This window comes from Orcinus orca, chromosome 2 (genome assembly GCF_937001465.1).
Source record: "Orcinus orca chromosome 2, mOrcOrc1.1, whole genome shotgun sequence".
Classification (NCBI taxonomy): domain Eukaryota; kingdom Metazoa; phylum Chordata; class Mammalia; order Artiodactyla; family Delphinidae; genus Orcinus; species Orcinus orca.
In genome coordinates, this window is record NC_064560.1 from 108,571,033 (window position 1) to 108,598,995 (window position 27,963).

At 37.8% G+C, this 27,963-nt stretch overlaps 1 protein-coding gene across 4 annotated transcripts in view; it reads left to right on the forward strand.

The window, feature by feature from the left end:
• Positions 1-276: 276 nt before the first annotated feature.
• ATP8B4 (ATPase phospholipid transporting 8B4 (putative)) overlaps positions 277-27,963 on the forward strand; it is a 258,608-nt gene continuing 230,921 nt past the window's right edge. For 2 of the 4 annotated variants that reach the window (XM_049706046.1, XM_049706047.1), the window contains exons 1-2: positions 277-401; positions 16,548-16,616. In XM_049706046.1, the coding sequence (XP_049562003.1) occupies positions 16,589-16,616 (28 nt within the window). In that variant the 5' untranslated portion in view covers positions 277-401; positions 16,548-16,588. Of the gene's footprint in view, positions 402-4,697; positions 4,805-16,547; positions 16,617-27,963 lie in introns of those variants that run through there. The other 2 variants (XM_049706044.1, XM_033408447.2) reach the window with 2 other exon arrangements.

Here is a 27,963-nt window from a genome sequence, read left to right on the forward strand (position 1 = left end):
GTAGCAGCAGTAGGCAACTATTCCAGGAAAAACTCTTCTGGGCTTTTGGTATTTTTCCAAGGACCGTTTTTACTCCCTCAGTTCTTCACTGGCAGGGAGGCTGCTTTCCTGCAACACCTTCCTCTTTTACTGATGAGATGCTGATTCTGATCTGCCATCTAGCAGCTTCCGGTAGTGGTAAGTGGTCAAGAGTGTTTTTCCGGGAGTCGATCTCAGGTTTTCAAGAATGTCCCCTAGAGACCCAGTTTCTTTTCTATGTAATTACTAGAGCTTTCAGAGTAGCCTTGCTTTTCTCGCTTTTCTCGTTCTCATTGATATGGTCATGGAATGGGTACCTGTTTGATCTTGCTGCACTGCTGGGAAATCTCCCTTTTGGGCGAGAGGCTTAGGTCCAGGCTGAGGTGAGTCTGGGGAGCATTGAAGTGTTGGTGAGACCGAGAAGAGAGGTAGTTCTGGGCTGTTTGGTGCTTTTGGTTTCCTTTTCCAGGTTGCTGTTTTGCTTTACTGTTTTCATTTGCTGTGTGTTGAAGTTTAGCAAAGAGTATTAATTATTCTCCTCTCATTTAAAAAGTAATTTTGGGGAAAATTAGTTGAATTTGGGAAACAGAGCATTTTCTTTTTTTCCTTTGAAGGTCAAATTTTTCTTCTGTTAGCATCACCTATTACATGGCCAATGGGAGTCACATCAATGTCCATTTCTTCTTGGTTTGTGGGTACTTGTCACTTCCTTTGATAGCAGTTGGTTTGAGTTTTTTCCCGGAGTGTTTGTATCTGATGCACCTATTCAAGATATTGTTCATTTTATGATCAATTCATGCCTTGGACATAACAGTTGGTCACTAAGCTCTCCCTCTGAGGCTTGAGGGGTATGTTTTTAGGACTGAGATTTGTCTGAACAGAGAAATGGATTCTTCTAGCTGTTTTGTTGACAGACATGAGAGAGTCTCAGGTCCCTGGTTAACAATTAGCTGTTTCGAAAAAAAGGAGATGGGCAAGAAACATTAATTAGGGGCTGAAAGCTTATTAGAAAGGAGGTGAGGAAATATGGTATTGTGTATGGGATTACCTGTGTCCAAGAACGGCCACCTTTGTGCCTGTGTTGTTCCCTGCTTGCCTTTACAGCAAAATGAATTCAGAGGGATTTTTGGACCTATATTTATCTATCTTATGCTTTTATATTGTTTCATCATGCATGCATGCATCTTTAAAAATGAGGGGCCAAGTGATTTTTTTGTGCCCCGGGGTTTTTTTTTGTGCTCAGGAGGATTTTATTTTTTTTCTTACATGGTAAATTGGAAATTTTCATTTAGTAGGAAAAGACTTAACCTATCGTTTCAAAGCAAATCAGAAATTGTTGCTGTCCTTGAAATAAAATTTCTTAATGTATGTATCCTAGATGCTTGCACAGCGTGTACAAGAATCAGGTGCTAGTATTTGTTTTCAGGATTTCCCAAGAAATGATGTCAAAGAAAACAGTATCCTCCAAATGTTCCACATTTCTAGTGTATGCCTAAAGTCTTACTTGACTTCTTAGCAATATTACGTATTTTCTAAATATTAACAAATAAAATTCTAATTAAATGTTAAATATAAATATTATATTGGTCAGTAATGAATATTATTGACCATTGTGTTTTTGGAAACATAGTCCTTCTTTAATGTGAGGCTACCTTTTTCTCCTCTCTCCTCTTCTTTACTCAATGCTGGTTTGTTGAGCACCTACCTACCCCGTGCCAGGCTCTGTGCTAGATGCTCTGAAGAAGAGGGCGTAGGAGGAAAGCCACAGCGTTTTGTTTCAATACATGTTTCTCTAGCCCTTCTTTTGAGGTTGGGTGTTCCCTAGGACTCTGTCCTTGTCCTCTTATTGACTCATCCTCACCCGCTGTCCTCCCCTCACTTCTCTTCATTCTCGTTCTTCTTGAATGAGATCATTCATTCCCCGTGACTTCAGTGTTTCCTCATATGTTGATGATCCAAGTCTACAAGTCTGTCTTTTCTCTTTCATGCTGAGGATATTTTCCATGAGCAAGAGGCATTTCAAGACTAGTGTGTTCAAACTGAACTTAATATTCTCCCACATCAGTTCCTGCTCCCGCTCTCCCACCTTCTCCCTTCACTGCTATATTTGTCATTTTTGTTAATGGCACCTCTCTCCTCTCATTGTCCTGAGCTGAAAATGTGGAAGTTATCCCAGATTCCTCCTTGTTTTGCACCCCAGCATACAGACCCCTTATAAAGTCTGTCAATTCCAACTGCAGGAATATCTCCAGAATCCAGCTCCATTTGCCTGTTGTCACCGCTCCCCCACTTCTTTCCGTGCCAGTCCTTGTCGTGAGAGTAAAACCTTCCTAAAAACCCTGACGGCATACACTTGTGTAGAGAGACATGAGGCAGCAACGACAGTGGACAAGGGGGCCTGGATTCTAAGTGTACCATTCTGCAGAGAGAGCCCTTCTGCCTCCGCATTAGCTGAGGATCAACCATAGGATCTTGATTGTGGCAATGCTCTGTGTCACCTCATCTATCAAATAGGGATAGTCCCTGCCCGTAAAATTTTGTTGAGGATTAAATGAGATGATACATGTCAGTGCTTAGCATGAGGCTAAGTACCAAGTGAATGGGAGTGATGATGATAATGATGATTTCTTTCAGAATCCATCTCTTATCTACCTTGCCAGCCCCATATCACACTACACTCCTCCATGCCCCTTGTAATCTGGTTGCCATGACTATCACTGCTTCCTATCACAACACTTGGTCTTTCCACCTGCTGTTCTTTTTGCCTGTACTTACGTTGTTTTACTGAGCAAACTCTTCTTTTCAAAAGGACTTGACTTCAAATTACCATCTGTGAGCTCATAGCTGACTCTGCAAAGCAGGCTTGGTGATTTCCTTCCCTCTGTCTCCATAGTTCTCAGTCCCTCCTTCTGTCATAGTCCTGCACTAATGAACTTTCTATGTATCTGGTCTCATCTACCCCAGACTCTTGGCTTTTGAAGGACAGAGATAGGGCCTAATGATCCTTTCCTCCCTCTACCCAGCCCAGGTTTGACATAGAATAGGCATCTGATGAGTGTTTGATGATTGAATATCAGTAAGGATGCTCTCAAATTTGATAGGTTTTCTATGTATGTAGAGTTAAAAATACATTTAAGAAAAATAAAAATAATAATAGCTTTCCTTTCTTCAGTATTAACTTTGTAGCAGGAGGCACTGTGCTAATTTTTTTTTTTTTTTTACAGGCATGACCTCATTTAGTTTGCTAAATGATCCCATGAGTTACCCTGATTGTCTCTGTTTACAGATGAGAAAACCAGGGCTTAGAAGGGAGGCGAACTTGCTGGAGGTAGAGAGATAACAGGACCAAACCTGGCCCCTGACTCCAGGCTGGGGGAGGAATGGGAAAGTGAGAAGGGGAAGGAAGATGACCAAGCCAGGGGAAGTGTGTTTGGGAGAGAAAAGGCAGGATGAGGAGAAGGACATTGAAAATGCACAAGAGGGGCAGTGAGGGCAGGCGAGGCAAGGAAGAGAAAGGAAAGAGAGAAGGAAACTAGGAGATCAAGTTGGAAAATAAGCAGGACATAAACAAGAGGAGAAAGGGAAGAAGTGTTCCCACCACTTTAGAATTTTGTTGTAACAGCTGCGTGCCTAACAGAATATAAACAGACTTCAGTGTCGACATGACAACTTACAACAAAAGCAATCTGATATACATTATATGGGAAATAGAATAATTTATTGTTGAGGCATGGTAATTAGATATAATTGGTAAGCAGTTTATAAATTTGGCTGTGCTAACCATCACTTTGACAAACACGTACACAGACTGGCTTAAATTTTTTTACTTCTATTTTTGCCCAATATCTATACTCTGTAAGCCCTACAGCTGTTGGCAGCCATCAGTATGATTAAAACATTATCTATACCTGATTCACTTTGCTGTACAGCAGAATCGAACACAACATTGTAAAGCAACTATACTCCAATAAAAATTAGTTAAAAAATAAATAAAACATTATCTATACCTCCTACCCTCATATCACACTCAGAGCTGCACACATGTAGGACTGAGGCCTGGGCTTATTCCTTAGCTTATCCCTCACTGGTCTAACCTCCCAAGGCTGAGATTTCCCTTTTGCGTCAAGATGTCCCTTCCCTGGAGTCTTAGAGCTGTGTTCCATCTCCCACCCCCCATCCCTTAGAGACCTGGAACAGGGGGCTCCTGGGGAATATTATTGGGCTCGTAGGCAGGGTTGCCAGCAGATATGTCTGCAAGGTCACCATGTCCAGAGGTGGGAAGACTCACTGAGGCTTTGCTTTTCAGCCTCTGGGAGCCTAGGGCCAGAAGGAGGAAAGGGGCAGGGGCAGGACCAGAGAAGGTAGAGGGCAGCAGGAGGAGAGAAGGGGCTGATTCCCTAATCCTGCCATCCCACTTCCCATCCTCAGACCCCACTATTACTCAGCAGATGGGTTCTCCATTGTTCATCTAAGCCTTCCAGGCAGCTCCCCTCCCCTCCGCTCTTGGTGGGTCAGTCCTCTTTGTGGGTTGGGTTGAGAGGCAAGTGCCTTAGTGAGAAATAGGAAGGAAAGTCAGGGAAACAGGGAAAGGAAACTGAGAGTGAAAGCAGAGAAAAGGGGAGGGAGTAGGAGGAGAGAGGACAGATGGGGAGGAAGGAAGGAGGGGGAGGAAGCACATTCTTATGGAGTGAGCTGTATTTACATCTATATTTATCCTGGAAACAGCCCTGAGAGGAAGGAATTATTACCTCTATTTTACAGATTCGGGGATTGAATCTTAGGAAGGGTAAGTAACTTGGTCAAAGTAACACTAGATAGAAAGAAACTGAGCTAGGATCGGGATCTGTTATCCTAAAAGTCTCTCCTGTACATTACAGTGTCTCCGAAGAGGAAGAGAAGGCAGAGTTGGGGAGAGAGGGAGGCAAGCAGAACAGCACGGAGACTGGAGAATAGACGGGTGGGGGACAGGAAGTCCTCACAGGGGCTGAGGACTGGGGTTGGGCTCCTTGAAGCTGTGTGGGACCTTTCCCCCTTGGCCCATCTTGTCCCTGAGAACTGGTGAGGACCCACTGCTCAAAGGACGTAGAGGATGCCCCTGCGGGGACACCCCAGCTCCTCCCTTGACCCTGAGTTGAAGCCGGGCCGAGGGGCGCTCCCTGAGCAGCACTCTGGGCAAGGAAGGAGAGCTGCCAAGAATCTGCCTGCGCTACTCTCTGGCTTCAACTACTCCTCCTGTGTCTTCCCCCACTGTCCTAGCCCCTACCTCTTCCCTTTCTTTCCCAATCTCCTCTGATTCCTTTGTCTTCCTGTCACTCTCCCTCATGTTTTCAATCTCTCTTCCCACTGGTTCTATCCCCTTAGTTTATTGCCATGGCCCTGGCGCCCCACTGTAAGCACATCTTCTCTTTAAAGCCTCATTACCCATTCACACTTAGCTCCTTTATCTTGCTGCAGAATGTCTTACAGGGGTTGTACTCACTGTCCTCAATTCACCCTAATGTTTACATAGACATTTTGACAGGGGAAGTTCAGAGGGCTGCCTTCAAGATAACTATCTAACGAGCATTTTCATTATGTGTCACTGTCCCCAACAACCTGTCCAGGTATGTTCTGAGGCCCAGAGAGCTTACTTGCCCCGGATTCTGTAATGTTAGTAGAAAAAGCAGGAATCCAAGATCAGGTTGTTTGACTCCAAAGGACAAGCTTGCAGCCATCACATCCTGCTGCCCCTTGAGCAGGTCAGCAGGCTGTTCCCTTGGTTGCCGGTTGGTGAGTTTGTTATGGCTAGAGTGGGTCATATGTCCTGTAGACTTTGGACCAGAAGTCAACAGCAAACCAAAAACAGAGCTACCTTTCTGGGGAAGACTAATATTAGCTCAGGAGACTGAAGATCTAGAGTGAGATGAATGACAATTTATGAATTGAAAATGTATAATATATAACTGTCAGGAGGACCAGAATGTTCACTTCAGCATGCCTGACTGGTGTATTCTTCCCCTGTAGGCAGACTTCTGGGGGAAAGCAAGTTATTATCAGTAGGTTGCTTGGTGATCGTGGAATTGGAGCAGGGGGAATTGAGTATAATAACTTGATTGTTGAATGGCGTCTGATCATTAAAGAGAATCTCCATTTTAATCCTTGGCTTAAAGTGCTGAGTCACCTGCAACCAGGTGTACCCATTTTCACTATAAGTAGGGACCTCTTTGAGGAATCATAATATGACCAGTATGCACTCTTCTGCTCACAGCTGCTTAAGTAGCTGCTTAAGTAGCATTTCCAACTTGGATGTCTTGTTATGTCCTCAATCTCAAGGTATCTGAAACCAACTTCTTATCTTCTAAACAAATGGGAGTTTTCTCTTTACTTTGCCATTTTTTCCATTAGAAGAATTACTTTCTGTGACCAAGATTCAAAACCTGAACTTGAAATGTAAAAAACACCAAATTCTTCATGCAAGCGTCACTCTCAATCTTTTCCAAAAAAAGTGATCAGTTAAATGAATTAATATACGTAAAACACTTAGCTATTATTTTGGTCACATTTACCTCTCTTCTTACTTTCCCCAGACCTGTCTTTCTTGTAAAAACCCACTAAGACTTTCACACAAGAAAACCACCATTTTAATCCCTTGCATAAGATGAAGGCAAGGGTAAGATAAAACCTATTCAGCAACTTACCTTTTTCTATTTATTCTGCTTTGGGGTGATTTCATAAAAGGAGGAATGCTTTTATGTAAACAGTGTTTGCTTCAGTACTTGTAAATGTTGAATTTCAAAATCCTAAGTTCCTACTTCTAGAGATAGATTTCGTTTTAACAAAACCTTCTTTGTCACCTGAATTTTTTTCAGTGTATTTCCGTAGACGCTCACTGATCTGAAAGCAATAAAAGATGGCTTTTTCTTTACTCTGACATCCTTTAGAGGTGGAGCGAGTGTCAGCTGGGGTATTTTGGTGAATTGATAAGTGTACAACAATAAAAGGATAGAGTTTTACTTCCTAAAATTTACACTAGAATCTGCTATATTAATGTGCATCCTCCATTAAAAATACCTGGGTTGCTGCTTTTAAAAGGAAAAGATTGGATTGTAGGAAACATGGACTTGAATCCTTAGTTTTTGTTGTAACCACATGTCTTAGAGAGTAAAAACACTTGAATAAGATCATTAATAAGAAACACTTTTCACAAACCTTAGAGAAATATTGTTTAATTCGTACAACAGTAATTATATTATCACTCTGGATTAAATATGAAATAGAGAATATTTTCTACAAAAATAAAAATGGCTAAAGTTAAAAAATGGATTTATTCATTATTTTAAAGATAAAAGGTTTCAAAGATACTTTGGAAGATGGTATTAGAGAAATTAAAAGCAAATAATTGGATGGTTTAAAGGTAATTTTAGGAAGGATATGGTTTTGCTTTATGTTTAATTGTCTAGGGGCTTTTAAAGTGAAAAGTGCTTATAGGAAGATCTAAAATAAGAGACAGAAGGGTTTACATGGATATTTTCTCTTTAGTTACCTTTATATTACACAAATATATATTTAAGTTCATCCTTTGTTCTGGCTGTCTGTTAGTGCTAATCCCTCAAAGCAGTCTAGCAAACCAATAAGGAGAAAGAAAGAAAACGTTGGCCAGTGGCCGGTACTCCAAATAACTTCCTGAGAGATTGAGTTTCTTTCTTCTGCCTGCATTCTCATTGCTACCTGTCAGGGTGGAGAGTCCCTTTTGCCATCCTACTTAAAGAATCATTCTTCTTTTCACCAGGTCGAGGGACTCTGAGCCCATGAAAACAGAAGATGTTTACTTAGTCTCCAGAGAGAGTTTTCAAGCCCTAACTAGTTGGCTTAGAACTTGCTGATGAGCCTTAACCCTCTGGCCAGATGGGGCCACCAGATCAAGGTGTTGTTGTCACAGAATCCATTCATCCTTCTCCATGTTGCCAATTTGTATCGGTTGTGACTATTTGTTGGAACAAAGATAGTCCCTCATGGATAAAAACCCCGCTTTTGTCCATGTTATTTCTCACAGAAAGGCTTTTCCTCAAAAAATCCTTTCTGTGCATCTTCTTTTAGAGCCAGAGTGCCTCCTCTTGCCCTTCTACCCCAAGATTTGCAAATTCCTCCTCCTTTCTTGTGCTGTTCAGTTTGCCTGCAACACTCTTCCTATTGCTAACCAAATACTTCTCATTTTTTGAGGTTCTTCCTAGGCTGGAGGTGGGGGATGCACAGGATGATAGGGACCAGCCAGAGGTAGGGAGCAGCTAAGAAAGCCATGACGGTTCCCAGTTTGGGAAGATCTAAGATGTTCTTGAACTTGGGGTTGGGGTCTAGGAAGGGATAGTTGCTAAAAGGGAAATGCCTTTTAGCATCTGGAAGCCCTTGCTTCATTCCTCATAGACACTGAGAACATTAATCATTCTTTCATTTAGCAAATTTTTATTGAGCACTGCCACATGCCAGGCGTGCATTTGACACTGAAGATACAACTATGGACAACACAGATCAGGTCTCTGCCCCACTGGAGTTTGTAGACGAATGGGAAAACAGCCAATATAATAGGCAAATACATCCTAGAATGATAAGGGCTCTGAAATTGGAAGTTCTAGATTCTATGGGAGCACATAGGAGGTGCTCTTACCTCTGATTTGGGGGACCAGGGGAGAACTCCTAGAGGAAGTGATGTATGAGTTGATATTGAAAAGATGAGTACAAGTCAGGTGAAGGGGCTGGCGATGGGGTTAGATTATGACAGGCAGAGGGAAGAGCATGTGTCAAGGCCCTCAAATAGAAAGAAGCTGAGTTATTTCTGTAGTATAGACATGGGGGGGGCGTGCAAGGAAGAATGGGGGCTGTAAGGAGAGTGATGAGAAATCAGGGTAGAAAGACTAGCAGGGACCAGGTTGCAGAGGGACCAAGGAGTCATGCTGCAATTTGATCTTTTTTCTAAGGCCGGTGGGATGTTATTGAAGGGTTTTAAGCAGGGGTGTGATATGATGCCATTTAATTTTTATAAAGATCACTGTGGCTTCAGTGTGGACCCTGGTCTATGGGTGGCCAAGGCTGGAGCGGGGAAACCTGTTAGAAGGAATGCAGGGTCAGCAGGCATGTCCTAGAGGCATCTGCTGCCTAAGACTGGGGTAGGGGGAGCAGTGAGGAGGGGGCGGGGGGGATTGTTTTAGGCAGCCTTGGTGGCAGTTGGTAGAAGGCATGGGAAGAAGAACAGAAGAGTTATTGATGGGTTATATTTGAGGACCTATCCCTGCTTCTAGCAGCACCTGGCAGTAGTACTCCCATCTTGTTGGATTCATCAGTTTTAGTGACTGGTTCCTGGAAAAGCAGTGGGTTTTACAAAGTGTTGATGGCCCTACTTGTCAGGGGTACCCCAGGGGTGGCTATTCCCTCAGTGGGCTGCTGCTTTTCCTGGAGGTGGTGGAAGGGAACTCATGAATCTGGGAGCACAAGAGGGAGAAATATTGATGGTTTCAGGCCTTTTAGACACTAGAAATTTGTAATGCAACAGTAGGTGTTGATGAAATTCCTCTGCATCCTCCTTTCTTGTAACTGCTAAGCCATAAGTGCTGTTCTTCCTCTTTTCTGGTCTCCATATGACTGACCAGCTTCTTCTTTCATGGGTGTTTAATGCATCCTGCCACACCACGTCTTTGAGCAGGAACAAACAAGTCATTTCTCTTTCTAACCTAAAGAGTATGAATTCAGAACCTCTGCCTACCCTGTCATGTGTTTGCGAAGGTGCTTCAGTTCATTTCCATGGTCCTTTGGGTTCTAAATGTTGAAGTTATTTGTTTGCCCTTTATTTATTCACTCTAAATCCTTAATAGAGTTTACCACGTGAAGGAAATTAGACATGTAGGGAAAAAAATAAAAGATAATAATGACATTATTTCTGCCCCCTATTTATTTATTTCTAAATAACTTTTTTTCTTCCAGTTTTACTGAGAAATAATTAACATACAGCACTGTATAAGTTTAAGGTGTATAGCATAATGATTTGACCCACATCATGGAATGATTACTACAGTAAATTTAGTGAACGTCCATCATCTCATATTAGATAAAAAAATTTTGAAAAGTTGTTTTTCTTGTGATGAGAACTCAGGATTTATTCTCTTCATGACTTTTATATATAACACACATCAGTGTTAATTATATGAATCATGTTGTACGTTACATCCCTAGTACTTACTATCTTCTAACTGGAAATTTGTACATTTTAATCACTTTTATCCAATTCCCCCTCCTCCCACCCCCTGCCTCTGGTAATCACAAATCTGATCTCTTTTTCTGAGAGTTCGTTGTTTTTTTTTGTTTTTGTTTGTTGTTTTTTTGCGGTTCGCGGGCCTCTCACTGTTGCAGCCTCTCCTGCTGCGGGGCACAGGCTCCGGACGCGCAGGCTCAGCGGCCATGGCTCACGGGCCCAGCCGCCCCGCGGCATGCGGGATCCTCCCGGACCGGGGCATGAACCCGTGTCCCCTGCATCGGCAGGCGGACTCCCAACCACTGCGCCACCAGGGAAGACCCCGTTGTTTGTTTTTTGAAGTATAATTGACCTACAACACTGTGTTGGTTCCTGGTGCACAGCACAGTGATTGCATATTTCTGTACATTACAAAATGATCACCATGATAAGTCTAGTTACCATCTATCACCATGCAGAGATATTATATTACTATTGACTATATTCCCCACACAGTACATTTCATCCTCATGACTCATTTTGTCACTGGAAGTTTATACCTCTTAATCTCCCTATTTCACTCATCCTCCCTCCCCTTGCCCCTCTCCCCCACAACTATCTGTTTGTTCTCTGTACCTATGAGTCTGTTTCTGTTTCATTATATTTGTTCATTTGTGTTGCCCAGTAAGTGAAATCATACAGTATTTGTCTTATTTCACTTAGCGTAATACCCTCTAGGTCCTTCTATATTGTCAAAACTGGCAAGATTTCATTCTTTTTTATGGCTGAATAGTATTCCATTGCATATATACATTACATCTTCGTTATCCATTCATCTATCAATGGGTACTTAGGTTGCTTCCATATCGTGGGTATTGTAAATAATGCTGTGATGAACATAAGGGTGCTTTATGTCTTTTTTAAAAAATAAATTTATTTTTATTTATTTATTTTTGGCTACATTGGGTCTTCGTTGCTGCGCACAGGCTTTCTCTAGTTGCGCTGAGCGGGGGTTACTCTTCGTTGCAGTGTGCAGGCTCCTCATTGCGGTGGCTTCTCTTGTTGCAGAGCATGGGCTTCAGTAGCTACAGCACATGGGCTCAGCAGTTGTGGCTTGCAGGGTCTAGAGCGCAGGCTCAGTAGTTAATAGCACATGGGCTTAGTTGTTCCGTGGCATGTGGTATCTTCTCAGAACAGGACTCGAACGCATGTGCCCTGCATTGGCAGGCAGATTCTTAACCACTGATCCACAAGGGAAGTCCCTCACTGTAGTTTTGATTTGCATTACCCTGCTGATTCATGATGTTGAGCATCTTTTCATGTGTCTGTTTGCCATCTCTATGTCTTCTTTGGAAAAATGTCTCTTCGGGTCTTCTGACCACTTTTTAATGGGGTTTTTTTTTTTTTTTTTTGATGTTGAGTTGTATGAGTTCTTTGTATATTTTGGATATTAACCCCTTATCAGATATATCATTTACAAATATCTTCTCCAGTGCAGTAGGTAGCCTTTTTGTTTTGTTGATAGTTTCTTCCACTGTGCAAAAGCTTTTTAGTTTGATGTAATTCCATTTTTTGCTTATGTTTCCCTTCCCTATTATCTTACTAAGTAAAGTAAGCCAGACAGTGAAATACAAATATCATATGACATCAATTCTTTGTGGCATCTAAAAGAAAAAAAAGACACAAATGATCTTATTTCCAAACAGAAAGAGACTCACAGACACAGAAAACAAACTTATGGCTGCCAAATAGGAGAGAGGGTGGGAGAAGGATTATATTAGGAGGCTGGCATTAACATATACACACTACTATGTGTAAAATAGATAGCCAACAAGGACCTACTGTATAGTACAGGGAACTATACTCAATAGTATGTAATAATCTATAAGGGAAAAGAATCTGAAAAAGAATATATATATATATTGATATTGATGCAATTTATGTCAGAGTGTTCTGCCTATGTTTTCCTCTAAGAGTTTTATAGGATCTGGCCCTTACATTTACATCTTTAATCAATTTTGAGTTTAGTTTTGTGTATGATGTTAGAGAATGCTCTAATTTCATTCTTTTACATGTAGCTGTTCAGTTTTCCCAGCACCACTTATTGAAGACTGTCTTTTCTCCATTGTATTCTTACCTCCTTTGTCATAGATTAATTGACCATAGGTGAGTCGGTTTATTTCTGGGCTTTTTATCCTGTTTCAGTGATCTATAGCTCTGTTTTTGAGCCAGTACCATATTGTCCTGATTACTGTAGCTTTGTACTATAGTCTTAAGCCAGGGAGCCTGATTCCTCCAACTGCTTTTCTTTCTCAAGATTGGTTTCACTATTTGAGGTCGTTCATGTTTCCATACAAATTTAAAAAATTTTGCTTCTAGTTCTGTGAAAAATGCCTTTGATAATTTGATAAGGATTGAATTGAGTTTGTAAACTGCCTTGGGTAGTATGGTCATTTTGACAGTATTGATTCTTCCAATTCAAGAACATGGTATATCTTTCTAGCTGTTTATGTCTCCTTTGATTTCTTTCATCAGCATCTTACAGTTTTTGGAGTACAGGTCTTTTGCCTTGTTAGGTAGGTTTATTCCTAAGTATTTTATACTTTTTAATGCGATGGTAAATGGGATTTTCTTAATTTTTCTTTCTGATCTTTCATTATTAGTGTATAGGATTGCACCAGATTTCTGTGTATTAATTTCTTTTCCTGCAAATTTACTGAATTCATTGATGAGCTCTAGTAGTTTTCTGGTAGCATCTTTAGGATTTTCAATGTATAGTTTCATGTCATCTGCAAACAGTGACAGTTTTACTACTTTTCCAATTTGTATTCCCTTTATTTATTTTTCTTCTCTGATTGCTGTGGCTAGGACTTTCAAAACTATGTTGAATAAAAGTGATGAGAGTGGACATCCTTGTCTTTTTCTTGATCTTAGAGGAAATGCTTTCATTTTTTCACCATTGAGTATGATGTTAGCTGTAGGTTTGTGGTATATGGTCTTTATTATATTGAGGTAGGTTCCCTCTGTGCCCACATTCTGGAGGGTTTTTATCAGAAATAGGTGTTGAATTTTGTCAAAAGCTTTTTCTGCATCTATTGAGATGATCATATGGTTTTTATTCTTCAATTTGTTAATGTGGTACATCACACTGATTGATTTGCAGATATTAAAAAGTCCTTGCATCCTTGGGATAAATCCCTCTTGATCATGGTGTATGATCCTTTTAATGTATTACTGGGTTTGGTTTGCTGGTATTTGTTAAGGATTTTTATGTCTATGTTCATCAGTGATATTGACCTGTAATTTTCTCTTTTTGATGGTAGCTTTGTCTGGATTTGGTATCAGGGTGATGGTGGCCACATAGAATGAATTTGGGAGTGTTCCTTCCTCTGCAATTTTTTGAAATAGTTTCAGAACGTTAGGTGTTAGCTCGTCTCTAAATGTTTGATAGAATTCACCTGTGAAGCCATCTGTTCCATGACTTTTGTTTGTTGGGAGTTTTTAATCACAGATTCAATTTCAATACATACAATTGGTCTAGTCATATTTTCTATTTCTTACTGGTTCAGTCTTGGGAGATTGTACCATTCTAAGAATTTGCCCATTTCTTCTAGGTTGTCCTTTTCATTGTTGTATAGTTGCTTGTAGTAGTCTCTTATGATCCTTTGAATTTCTGTGGTGTCAGTTGTAATTTCTCCTTTTCATTTCTGATTTTATTGATTTGGGCCCTCTCCCTTTTTTTCTCGATGACTCTGGCTAAAGTGTTATCAATTTTATTTATCTTTTCAACTCTTAGTTTATTGGTCTTTGCTATTTTTTTCTTTGTCTCTATTTCATTTATTTTTGCTCTGATCTTTGTGATTTCTTTCCTTCTGCTAACTTTGGGTTTTATGTGTTCTTCTTTCTCTAGTTGCTTTAGGTGTAAGGTTAAGTTGTTTGTTTGAGATTTTTCTTGTTTCCTGAAGTAAGCTTGTATCACTATAAACTTCCATCTAAGAACTGCTTTTGCCACATCCCATAGGTTTTGGATTGTTGTGTTTTCATTTTCATTTGTCTCTAGGTATTCTTTTTATTTCCTCTTTGATTTCTTCAGTGAGCCATCAGTTGTTTCATAGCATATTGTTTAGCCTCTATGTGTTTGTGTTTTTGCATTTTTTTCTTGTAATTGATTTCTAATCTCATAGTGTAGTGGTCGGAAAAGATGCTTGATATGATTTCAGTTTTCTTAAGTTTACCAAGGCTTCCTTTGTGGCCCAGCATGTGATCTGTTCTGGAGAATGTTCCATGTACACTTGAAAAGAAGGTGTATTCTTCTGCTTTTGGATGGAGCACTCTATAAATATCAATTAAGTCCATGTGTTCTAATGTGTCATTTAAGGCCTGAGTTTCCTTATTGATTTCCAGTCTCGATGATCTGTCCATTATATAAGTGGAGTGCTCTATTATTGTATTATTGTATTGTGGTTGATTTCTGTTATTGTATTGTATTATTGTATTGTGGTCGATTTCTCCTTTATGTCTGTTAACATTTGCCTTATGTATTGAGGTGTTCCTCTGTTGAGTGCATATATATTTACAATTGTTATATCTTCTTCAGTTGAGCCCTTGATCATTATGTAGTGTCATTTGTCTATTGTAACAGTCTTTATTTTAAACTCTATTTTGTCTGATATGAGTATTGCTGCTCCAGCTTTCTTTTGATTTCCATTTGCATGGAATACCTTTTTCCATCCCCTCACTTTCAGTCTCTAGATCTGAAGTGGGTCTTTTATAGACAACATATGTATGGGTCTTATTTTTGTATTCATTCAGCCAGTCTATTTCTTTTGGTTTGAGCATTTAATCCATTTACAGTTAAGTTAATTATTGATATGTATGTTCTTATTGCCATTTAAAAAAATATTTTGGATTTGTTTTTGTAGGTCTTTTATTCCTTTTCTCTTTTGTTCCCCTCTCTTGTGATTTGATGATTATATTGTTGTGTTTGGATTCTTTTTCTTTTTTGTGTGTATATCTATTTTAGATTTTTCATTTGTGGTTACCATGTGGTTTTGATATAGCAGTCTATATGTATACATGATTGTTTTAAGTTGCTGGTCTCTTAATTTCAAATGCATCTCAAATATCCTGCATTTTTGCTCTCCTTCTCTCACAATTACTGTTTTGATACCGTATTTGTGTGTAGATGATTTCCTACCCTTACTGTATGTTCACCTGTACTGGTGAGCTTTACCATTTTGTAATTTTCCTGTTTCTAGCTGTTGCCTCTTCTATTGAAAGAGTTCCTTTAGCATTTGGTGGTGCTGAATTCTTCTAGCTTTTGTTTGTCTGTAAAGCTTTTGATTTCTCCATCAATTCTGAATGAGAGACATGCTGGGTAGTGTATTCTTGGTTGTCAGTTTTTCCCTTTCATCACTTTAAATGTATCATTCCACTCCCTTCTGGCTTGTAGAGTTTCTGCTGAAAAATCAGCTCATAGTGTCATGGGGATTCCCTTGTATGTTATTTGTTGCTTTTCCTTTGTTGCTTTGGATATTTTCTCTTTGTCTTTAGTTTTTGTCAGTTTGATTACTATGTGTCTTGGCGTGTTCCTTGTTCAATTAATTCTATATGGGACTCTGCACTTCCTGGACTTGGGTGGCTGTTTTGGGAAGGAATTACTTTTGGTACTTGAATAAAAGGCAGGTAATGGAGTGTCACCTCTGAGATATTCTGATTCACAGGGTTTTGGATATGTTAGAAAATTTGGCTCCATTTTAATGCCAAATTGAATATTATACTTGTGCTTACCTTACATTGTTCCATATAGCCGCCATAATACAAATAGATAATTTTTGTATAGAATTATTTGTTTCCTTAAAAATTTTTTAAATTGAAATATAATTGATTTAAAATGGTGTGTTACTTTCAGGTGTACAGCAAAGTGATTCAGATATATATATATATATATATATATATTCTTTTTTAGATTCTTTTCCATTAGAGGTTATTACAAGATATTGAATATAATTCCTGTACTATACAGCAGGTCCTTGTTGGTTATATATTTTATATATAGTAGTGTGTATATTTTAATCCCAAACTCCTAATTTATCCATTCCTCCTTTCTCCTTTGGTAACCATAAGTTTGTTTTCTATGTCTGTGAGTTACAGAATTATTCTTATCTTGTTAGATTTAAGTCTCATAAATGGAGTCTATTATTCCTTACTGTGTTAATGACTTCCTAGTCATCTAGATTTGACTAAGAAGAAAGCTGAATGATGGCAATTTATGGTTAATGAGCATTTCTCAAATACTAATGTTGTGTACATTTCTTGTTTTCTTATGTAGGCCGGCTGTTGAGGCCTGGTGAAAAAAAATCAGGTGCAATAATGTTCTGCAGTAAAAAGAAATCACTTGGTAAGTATTGAGTTCTTTAGGTGACACAAAGCAAATATGATTTTTTAATATTTATTTTAATTTCACAGAGGTGTAATTTATAAACAAAAACCACACAGATCTTAAGTGTTCCATTTGATGAACTTTAAAGGCTGTATGTAAATGTGTAAGTACCACCAAAAAGCAAGAGTTAGAACGTTTCTATTACCTGAGAAAGTTCCCTTGTGCCCCTTTTTATTCATCCTCCCTGTGTTCTACACAACCACCTTCTGATTTCTAACAGATTGGTTTTGCCTGTTTTTGAAATCGATATAAATGAAATCATACAGCATGTATTCTTGTATCTTGCTTCTTTCACTCAGCATAAGGTTTTTTTGACATATATCCATATGGTTGTATATATCAGTAGTTTGTTCCTCTTCATTTTTTCTTTTAAAACAGTATTCCATTGTATAAATACACCAACACTTAAGACTAAGTTCATATGTTTAGAAATAATTTGGATTCATGATGGCAAGTAACACACTTTGTTTTTGGTTGAGTAATTGGTCTAGCTGAACAGTGTTAATAGTATTCCAATTTTTAAAAATACAGCATCCTGACCAGAGAGTATTAATCTTGTCTTATGTCTTGTTAGTCAGCAACAGAGTATTGTGTAGTTTTTCCTTCAATGGAAATGTATTCAGTTTATTACTGCTATTTTCTTTATTATTTTTAAAACTTTAATTATTTTTTTTATGGCTGCATTGGGTCTTAGTTGTGGCACATGGGATCTTCATTGAGGCATGTGGGATCTTTTGTTCTAGTGCGTGGGCTCTTCGTTGAGGTGTGCAGCCTTCTCTCTAGTTGTGGCGTGCGGGTTTTCTCTTCTCTAGTTATGGCATGCAGGCTCCAGGGTGCAGGGGCTCTGTAGCTGGCAACATGTGGGCTCTCTAGTTGAGGCGTGCAAGCTCAGTAGTTGTGGCAAGTGGGCTTAGTTGCCTCACAGCATGTGGGATCTTAGTTCCCCGACCAGGGATCGAACCCGCATCACCTGCATTGGAAGGCAAATTCTTTACCACTGGACCATCAGGGAAGTCCCTATTTTCTTTATTTTTGACTATGGACTTGTTAGAGACCAAAGGCTGGATTAGAGTATATCTAATACCCTACCCCTCCTTCTAATCATCTCTGACAGGTGATTAAGCTATTTTGATAGGCAATTATTTCATGGTTCAGTCTGTTCCCTTGTTGGACACATTCATTGCAACGTTCAGTCTCATAATGAGCTGAAATCTGTCTCAATGTAGTTTGCACCCATAGGTCATTAGTTATGCCCTCTGGGGCAATACTTTCATATTCCCAGTGCCAATTTAAGAGTCTAGAATTATTGTCATCATGTTTTTCTTTTTCAAATAAAATGATTTATTTATATCCAGTCACTGGTATAATCTTAATAGTGTAAACAATAGATTAACCAGTTTTGACAGGGACAAGTTTCCAACAGAATATATTGTTGCAAGGTTTTGATAAGTTCATTCTCACTCTTTTAAAATAATTTGTACATATATGTGAATGTATATAAAATAAGCAATTTTTTATAAATAAAAATAAGAAAATGGAAGTGACTGTAATTGGACAATCCAGAGATAAACACTCCAATTCAGTGACCTCTATTAATACATTAATGTATATTCATCCATATATTCCCAAACAGAACTATGGTGTGCATTACTTTGAACCTGCTCTTAAAACATAATATTGTAATCATAGATACCTTTTCTGTCTTTAAACCTTTCTCTATAACATTATTCTCTTTTACATTTTCCTCTAACTTTTAATTTTGAAAATATTTGATTTTACAAAAAAATTAAAACACCCAAATACCTTTCACCTAAATTCTACAATTATTACCATTTTGCCACATTTGCCTCCTCTCCTTTCCCTCACTGCCACCAGCACACACCCACACACATGCACACACATACACTTTTTGTTGTCATTAGGATATTTGAAAGTAAGTTGTAGACATCATGACTCTTACCCCCAAATATTTTTTTAAACATCTTTATTGGAGTATAACTGCTTTACAATGTTGTGTTAGTTTCTGCTGTATAACAAAGTGAATCAGCTATATGTATACATATATTCCCATATCCCCTTCCTCTTGCATCTCCCTCCCACCCTCCCTATTCCACCCCAAATATTTCAGTACCGATCTCCTAAGAACAAGGACATTCTCCTACTTAACTACAACATCATCACTACACCTAAGAAATGTAACATTGATGAATAAGTAACATACATTCCATTTTTCAGTTTTCTCAGTTGTCTCCATGTCTCATGTCTCAGAGCTTGTTTTTATTTTTGGTACAATATTTAACCAATGTTCACACATTGTGTTTGGCTTTTAATCCCTTTATTTTCTTTTAGATTTAGAATAGTTTTTCATTATATTGAATTTTGGAAAAGTCCAGTCCAGCACCTAAATCTATTTGGATTGAATATTTTGGACACAAATACTATATAGATTATATATAAATATTTATAAATTTTATTTATTTATTTTTGGCTGCATTGGGTCTTCATTGCTGTGCACTGGCTTTCTCTAGTTGCAGTGAGCGGGGGCTACTCTTTTTGCGGTGTGCAGGCTTCCATTGTGGTGGCTTCTCTTGTTGCTAGCATGGGCCCTAGGCACATGGGCTTCAGTAGCTGTGGCATGCAGGCTCAGTAGCTGTGGCGCATGGGCTTAGGTGCTCCATGGCATGTGGGATTTTCCTGGACCAGGGCTTGAACCCATGTCCCCTGCATTGGCAGGGAGATTCTTAACCGTAGTGCCACCAGGGAAGCCCAATACTTGTTTTTTTAAATGGACAATTAATAAATTAGTTACTTGAAACTGTTTTGATGGGGAATGCAACTTGCTGATCTTCCTCATATAGAATTTCGTTTTACAGTCAGTCATAGGTATTTGTAATGAGCTGTAAATAGCTCATTTGTAAATAGCTGTGTAATGAGGCTAAATGTTTTAGCTACATAGCTGGGTCTGTATCCACTGTGGTGCTGATTGGCAGAGAAAGCTGAGGTCAGTTCCTTCCTCTTGGACTTGTTAGAATGGCCAAATGACTTGAGGGACTGACATTGGTGTCACCATCATTTATATCATCGTGATTGGGAATGAGGCCTCTTTAGGTTATATCACTTCCTATAGATCTGGTTATAGACTGGAGACCTTTTTCAATCTAAAATATTCATTTACTTATTCAGTTAGTCAGCAAATATTTTTGAGTGCCTGTGATATGCTAGGTATGCCCACTTTTCTTGACTTCACGTAGCTTTTTATGATTCAATAAAACACATGTATCCTCACACAAATAAGTTTACAGTAACAATGATAACTTAATAACAGTTTACTAAACGTTGCTGCCAGTATATTTTCCAGAGAAGCACAGAATAAAGAACTTCTAATCAACCTGGGGTTGTCAGGGGGAAAATCATGCAGAAGTGATATTTTACCTCAATGAGTTATTTAATATCTGCAACATTTAAGAAAGGTGCACTTAACATTTATATAAACTTCTACAACATTATCAGGAAGCTTGGGACATTGATGATGTATGTCAGAATTTAACAAGCCAACCATGAGTGTTGTGGGAAAACAAAAATTTTCTCCTAGATATATGCTTTATTATTTATTATCTCCATATTCACGTAAATCCCACATTCTGCAAGATGTGAAAAATTCTAATTGACTCAAATATTTAAAACATGCTTACAATCTACTTTCTATTTGTTATTTGTAATTCACCCTTTCTGTATAAGCTCAAATGGGAGGTCCAGAGACAATTACTTTAAAGCGTATATGTGCTTTTCTACAAAACAATCAGGAAGAGCATTGTTCCTGTGTAAAATACCTAATTCAGATTTTAGGTACTTTGGTAATATGGGAAGCAAAAAAAGCAGATAATTTGAGGCTTTCTTTAAGCTAGCTAAAGCTGTTCTTGATTCCAAAATGTGAGGGTTGTGGAGCAACTTGCATTACTCCACAGTGAAGCCCTTACCATGCTCATGGGGTATGGGATGGGAAGAATCAGACCAAGGTCGCATATGTCTTTCATGGGGCCTTCATGGGCCCCTTCCTCCAAAAAATATTAAAAATAATGTTTTACAATTGTGTGGGTATAAAGACAAATATAAGCCAGGTTGGATTCATTATTATATAACCATTACTATTATATTCTTTTTTTTCTTCTAACTTAAAAACAATTTTATTGGAGTATAGTTGATTTACAATGTTGTGTTAGTTTCAGGTGTACAACAAAGTGAATCAGTTATATATATACATATGTCTACTCTTTCTTTTTTTTTTAGATTCTTTTCCCATATAGATCATTACAGAGTATTGAGTAGAGTTCCCTGTGTTATACAGCAGGTTCTTATTAGTTATCTAATTTATATATAGTAGTGAGTATATGTCAATCCCAATCTCCCAGTTTTTCCCTCCCCCCCCCAACCCCTTATCCCCTCATAACCATAAGTTTGTTTTCTACATCCACGACTCTACTTTGGTTTTGTAAATAAGTTCATTTGTACACTTTTTATTTAGATTCCACATATAAGGGATATCATATGATATTTGTCTTTCTGTGTCTGACTTCACTCAGTATGACAATTGCTGGATCGATCCATGTTGCTGCAGATGGCATTATATTTTGTTCTTTTTTATGGCTGAGTAATATCTGCTAGAATGAGTTTAAACTTTAGCTATGACACATACACAAATATAAATCTATCTTGAACTACCTCATTACAGTGAATAATAAAATAATAAAACTCAGAATAGCAGTCTATGTCATACATATTTATTGTGCTTAGAACATATTTCCAAATACATAGCTCCAATTCTCCATTTCTTTATTATTTAGGATTCCCAAATGTATAATATTAATTGTCATACTTTGGTTTTATAAAAAAATTTCTTAATTGAAAAATTTCAGCCCAAGAATTATAATCATTTATTATTAAAAAATGCTTTTATATTCCTTCCACATACCCACACCTTAGAACTCACCTTTAATTTAGTATTTGAGCCAGTATCTGGCATATAGCAAGCACTTAATGAATGGTGGCTGTCATTATTATTTTAAGTAGTTTTATTAAATGCTACTTGAGTTATAGTTCTCTGGTGGACCTACTTCTCAACTAATGTTGCTTTCACTATTCATTCGAACAGAACTTCCTAATTTAAAGGAAAATAAAATTTTTTATTTCTTGGCTTAATTTTGAAATCTGGATTTTCTTTTGATGATGGAATGAAATCTGAAAGTTTTTGAGATAATCCCAACCATGGTATTTTCTATAAAGAAAATACTTTTAATAATTTAGGAATTAAAATCCTACTATGAATTGTAAATCTACCTTCATGCGGTGAATAAACCAATTAAGACATCACATTTCAGTGATTTTGGCTGGAATGATCTTGTCTCACTGTGGCAGTGTTGGTTGTCTCTTGATAATCTAAACTTTGATTGGTAGTTCATTCATTCATTTATTCATTTATCCATTCATCCAGTCAGCCAGCCAGCCATTTCACAAATACTTACTGAACACTTGTTATGTGCCAGACACTGTTCCAAACAGAAAAAAACAACTGTGGACAAAACAGATTTAAAAAAATAAAATAACCTTCAATCTGTATGGAGCTTACATTCTTGTGGGAGGAGGGAAAGATAGTCAGCAATATAAATGAATAAGTAAGTCACCTTGTACATTGGAAGTGCTGCAGTTTTAAAAAGGGTAATCAGGGAAGGCTGAATTGAGAAAGACATAGTTGAGCAAAGATTCGAAAGAAGTGAGAGGGGAGCTATGTAGTTATCTGGAGGATAAGCATTGTAGGTGGAGGGAGCAGCAAGTGCAAACGCTTCGAGGTGGGAGTGGGCCTGGCATGTCCAAGGAACAACATAGAGGCCACTGTGACTGGAGTTGAATGAGCAAGGGGGAGGGTGGTTATCATGGCTGGATCCAGTTTTTTGAGGCTTTAAACTAATACAAAATTAGGTATGAAAGGACATGTTCATTTAGCATGAGAAAATAAATCCCTATATATCACAAATTTGAAAATCTGAAACATACCATACATTTCACAAAACCCCAAAAAATAACATAATATCTTCATTAATTCACTGCCTGATACACTTTTATAATACCTTTCTTCCTGTATTTTTGGCCCCATATTTTTTGATTGCCTCTTTCATGACCATTATTTTGTTATATAATTTTCTATAGAGACACGAGAAAGATAATTCAATTTTTCCTCTAGCACATTATTTAATTTAGTTTTTCTTTTTAAATTGAGGTATAGTTGTTTTACAATGTTGTGTTATTTTCTACTGTACAGCGAAGTGGAGTAGCATGTAATACACAGCAGGTTCTCATTAGTTATCTATTTTATACATATTAGTGTATATATGTCAATCTCAATCTCCCAATTCATGCCCCCCACACCCACCTCTGCTTTTCCCCCTTGGTGTCCATACATTTATTCTCTACATCTGTGTCTCTATTTCTGCCTTGCAAACCGGTTTGTCTGTACCATTTTTCTAGATTCCACGTACATCTGTTAATATACAATATTTGTTTTTCTCTTTCTGACCTACTTTACTCTGTATGACAGTCTGCAGGTCCATCCATGTCTCTACAAATGACCCAGTTTCGTTCCTTTTTATGATTGAGTAATATTCCATTGTATATATGTACCACATCTTCATTTTTCTTTTTAACATCTTTATTGGAGTATAATTGAGTTCCAATGGTGTGTTAGTTTCTGATTTATAAAAAAGTCAATCAGCTATACATATACATATACCCCCATATCCCCTCCCTCTTGCATCTCCCTCCCACCCTCCCTATGCCACCCCTCTAGGTGGTCACAAAGCACTGAGCTGATCTCCCTGTGCTGTGCGGCTGCTTCCCACTAGCTATCTATTTACATTTGGTAGTGTATATATGTCCATGCCGCTCTCTCACTTCGTTCCAGCTTACCCTTCCCCCTCCGCGTTTCCTCAAGTCCATTCTCTACATCTGCGTCTTTATTCCTATCCTGCCCGTAGGTTCTTCAGAAACTTTTTTTGTTTTTTAGATTCCATATATATATATTAGCATACGGTATTTGTTTTTCTCTTTCTGACTTACTTCATTCTGTACGACAGACACTAGGTCCATTCACTTCACTACAAATAACTCAATTTCATTTCCTTTTATGGCTGAGTAATATTCCATTGTATATATGTGCCACATCTTCTTTATTCATTCTTCTGTTGATGGACATTTAGGTTGCTTCATGACCTGAATATTGTAAATAGTGCTGCAATGAGCATTGGGGTGCATGTGTCTTTTTGAATTATGGTTTTCTCTGGGTATATGCCTGGCAGTGGGATTGCTGGGTCATATGGTAATTGTATTTACAGTTTTTTAAGGAACCTCCATACTGTTCTCCATAGTGGCTGTATCGATTTACATTCCTACCAACAGTGCAAGAGGGTTCCCTTTTCTCAACACCCTCTCCAGCATGTATTGTTTGTAGATTTTCTGATGATGCCCATTCTAACCAGTGTGAGGTGATACCTCATTGTAGTTTTGATTTGCATTTCTCTAATAATTAGTGATGTTGAGCAGCTTTTCTATGCCTCTTGGCCATCTGTATGTCTTCTCTGGAGAAATGTACATTTAGGCCTTCTGCCCATTTTTGAATTGGGTTTTTTGTTTTTTTGATATTGAGCTGCATGAGGTATTTATATATTTTGGAGATTAATCCTTTGTCAGTTGCTTTGTTTGCAAATATTTTCTCCCATTCTAAGGGTTGTCTTTTCATCTTGTTTATGGTTTCCTTTGCTGTGCAAAGCTTTTAAGTTTCATTAGGTCCCATTTGTTTATTTTTGTTTTTATTTCCATTTCTCTAGGAGGTGGGTCAAAAAAGATCTTGCTGTGATTTATGTCAAAGAGTGTTCTTCCTATGCTTTCCTTTAATAGTTTTATAGTGTCTGGCCTTACATTTAGGTCTTTAATCCATTTTGAGTTTATTTTTGTGTATGGTGTTAGGGAGTGTTCTAACTTCATTATTTTACATGTAGCTGTCCAGTTTTCCCAGCACCAATTATTGAAGACACTGTCTTTTCTCCACTGTATATCCTTTCCTGCTTTGTCATAGATTAGTTGACAATAGGTGGGTTTATCGCTGGGCTTTCTATCCTTTTCCATTAATCTATATTTCTGTTTTTGTGCCAGTACCATATTGTCTTGATTACTGTAGCTTTGTAGTATAGTCTGAAGCAAGGGAGTCTGATTCCTCCAGCTCCATTTTTTGTTTTTTTTTCTTCTCAAGATTTCTTTGACTATTTGGGATCTTTTGTGACTCCATACAAATTTTAAGATTTTTTGTTCTAGTTCTATGAAAAATGCCATTGGTAATTTGATGGGGATTGCATTGAATCTGTAGATTGCTTTGGGTAGTATAGTCATTTTCACAATGTTGATTCTTCCAATCCAAGAACACGGTACATCTCTCCAGCTGTTTGTGTCATCTTTGATTTCTTTCATTAGTGTCTTATAGTTTTCTGAGTACAGGTATTTTACCTACTTAGGTAGGTTCATTCCTAGGTATTTTATTCTTTTTGTTGCTGTGGTGAATGGGATTGTTTACTTAACTGCTCTTTCTGATCTTTCGTTGTTAGTGTACAGGAATGCAAGAGATTTCTGTGCATTAATTGTGTATCCTGAAACTTTACCAAATTCATTGATTAGCTCTATTAGTTTTCTGGTAGCATCTTTAGGATTCTCTGTATAGTATCATGTCATGTGCAAACAGTGACAGTTTTATTTCTTCTTTTCCAATTTGTATTCCTTTTATTTATTTTTCCTGTCTGATTCCTGTGGCTAGGACTTTCAAAATTATGTTGAATAATAGTGGTGAGAGTGGACATCCTTGTCTTGTTCCTGATCTTAGAGGAAATTCTTTCAGTTTTTCACCATTGAGAATGTTTTCTGTGAGTTTGTTGTATATGGTCTTTATTATGTTGAGGTAGGGTCCCTCTATGCCCAGTTTCTGGAGAGTTTTTATTATAAATGGGTGTTGAATTTTGTCAAAAGCTTGTTTTCCATCTATTGAGATGATCATATGGTTTTTATTCTTCAGTATTTTACTATGTTGTATCACATTGATTGATTTGCGTATGTTGAAGAATCCTTGCATCCCTGGGATAAATCCCACTTGATCATGGTGTATGATCCTCTTAATGTGTTGCTGGATTCTGTTTGATAGTATTTTGCTGAGGATTTTTGCATCTATGTTTATCAGTGATATTGGTCTATAATTTTCTTTTTTTCTAGTATTTTTGTCTGGTTTTGGTATCAGGGTGATGGTGGCCTTGTAGAATGAGTTTGGGAGTGTTCCTCCCTCTGCAATTTTTTGGAAGAGTTTGAGAAGGATGGGTGTTAGCTCTTCTCTAAATGTTTGATAGAATTCACCTGTGAAGCCATCTGGTCCTGGACTTTTGTTTGTTGGAAGATTTTTAATCACAGTTACAATTTCATTACTTGTGATTGGTCTGTTCATATTTTCAATTTATTACTCGTTCAGTCTTGGAAGGTTATACCTTTCTAAGAATTTGTGCATTTCTTCAGGTTGTTCATTTTATTGGTATATAGTTGCTTGTAGTAGTCTCTTATGATGCTTTTTATTTCTGCGGTGTCCATTGTAACTTCTCCTCTTTCATTTCTAATTGTATTGGTTTGCGTCCTCTCCCTGTTTTTCTTGATGAGTCTGGCTAAAGGTTTTTCAAGTTTGTTTATCTTCTTAAAGAACCAGCTTTTATTTTTATTGATCTTTGCTATTGTTTTCTTTGTTTCTATTTCATTCATTCCTGCTCTGATCTTTATGATTTCTTTCCTTCTACTAACTTTGGGTTTTGTTTGTTCTTCTTTCTCTAATTACTTTATGTGTAAGGTTAGATAGTTTATTTGAGATTTTTCTTGTTTCTTGAGGTAGGATTGTGTTGCGATAAACTTCCCTCTTAGAAGTGCTTTTGCTGCATCCCATAGGTTTTGACTCATCATGTTTTCATTGTCATTTGTCTCTAGATATTTTTTGGTTTCCACTTTGATTTCTTCAGTGATCTCTTGGTTACTTTGTAGTGTATTGTTTAGCCTCCATGTGTTTCTATTATTTTAGTTTTTTTTCTGTAATTGATTTCTAATCTCATAGTGTTGTGGTCAGAAAAGATGCTTGATACAATTTGAATTTTCTTAAATTTACTGAGGTTTGATTTGTGACCTAAGATGTGATCTATCCTGGACAATGTTCTGTGTGCACTTGAAAAGAAAGTGTAATCTGCTGTTTTCTGATGGAATGTCCTATAAATATCAATTAAACCTACCTGGTCTGTTGTGTCATTTAAAGCTTGTGTTTCCTTATTAATTTTCTGTCTGGATGATCTGTCCATTGGTGTAAGTGAGGTGTTAAAATCTCCCAGTATTATTGTGTTACTGTAGATTGCCTCTTTTATAGCTATTAGCAGTTGCCTTATGTATTGAGGTGCTCCTATGTTGGGTGCATGTATATTTACAATTGTTATATCTTCTTCTTGGATTGTTCCCTTCATCCTTATGTAGTGTCCTTCCTTGTCTCTTGTAACAGTCTTTATTTTAAAGTGTATTTTGTCTGATATGAATATTACTACTCTCTCATTCTCGTGATCTCCATTTGCATGGAATACCTTCTTCCATCCCCTCACTTTCAGGCTGTATGTGTCCCTAGGCCTGAAGTGAGTCTGTTGTAGACAGCATATATATGGGTCTTGTTTTTGTATCCATTCAGCCAGTCTGTGTCTTTCGGTTGGAGCATTTAATCCATTCACATTTAAGGTAATTATCGATAGGTATGTTCCTATTACCATTTTCTTAATTGTTTTGGGTTTGTTTTTGTAGGTCCTTTTCTTCTCTTGTGTTTCCCACTTACAGAAGTTCCTTTAGCAATTGTTGTAGCGCTGGTATGGTGGTGTTAAATTTTCTTAGCTTTTGCTTGTTTGTAAAGCTTTTGATTTCTCCATCAAATCTGAATGAAATCCTTGCTGGGTAGGGTATTCTTGGTTGTAGGTTCTTCCCTTTCATCACTTTAAATATATCATGCCACTCCCTTATGGCTTGCAGATTTTCTGCTGAGAAATCAGCTGTTAACCTTATGGGAGTTCCCTTGTATGTTGTTTGTTGTTTTTCCCTTGTTGCTTTTAATTATTTTTCTTTACTTTTTTGTCAGTTTGATTAATATATGTTCTGGTGTGTTTCTCCTTGGACTTATTCTGCCTGGGACTCTCTGTGCTTCCTGGACTTGGGGGGC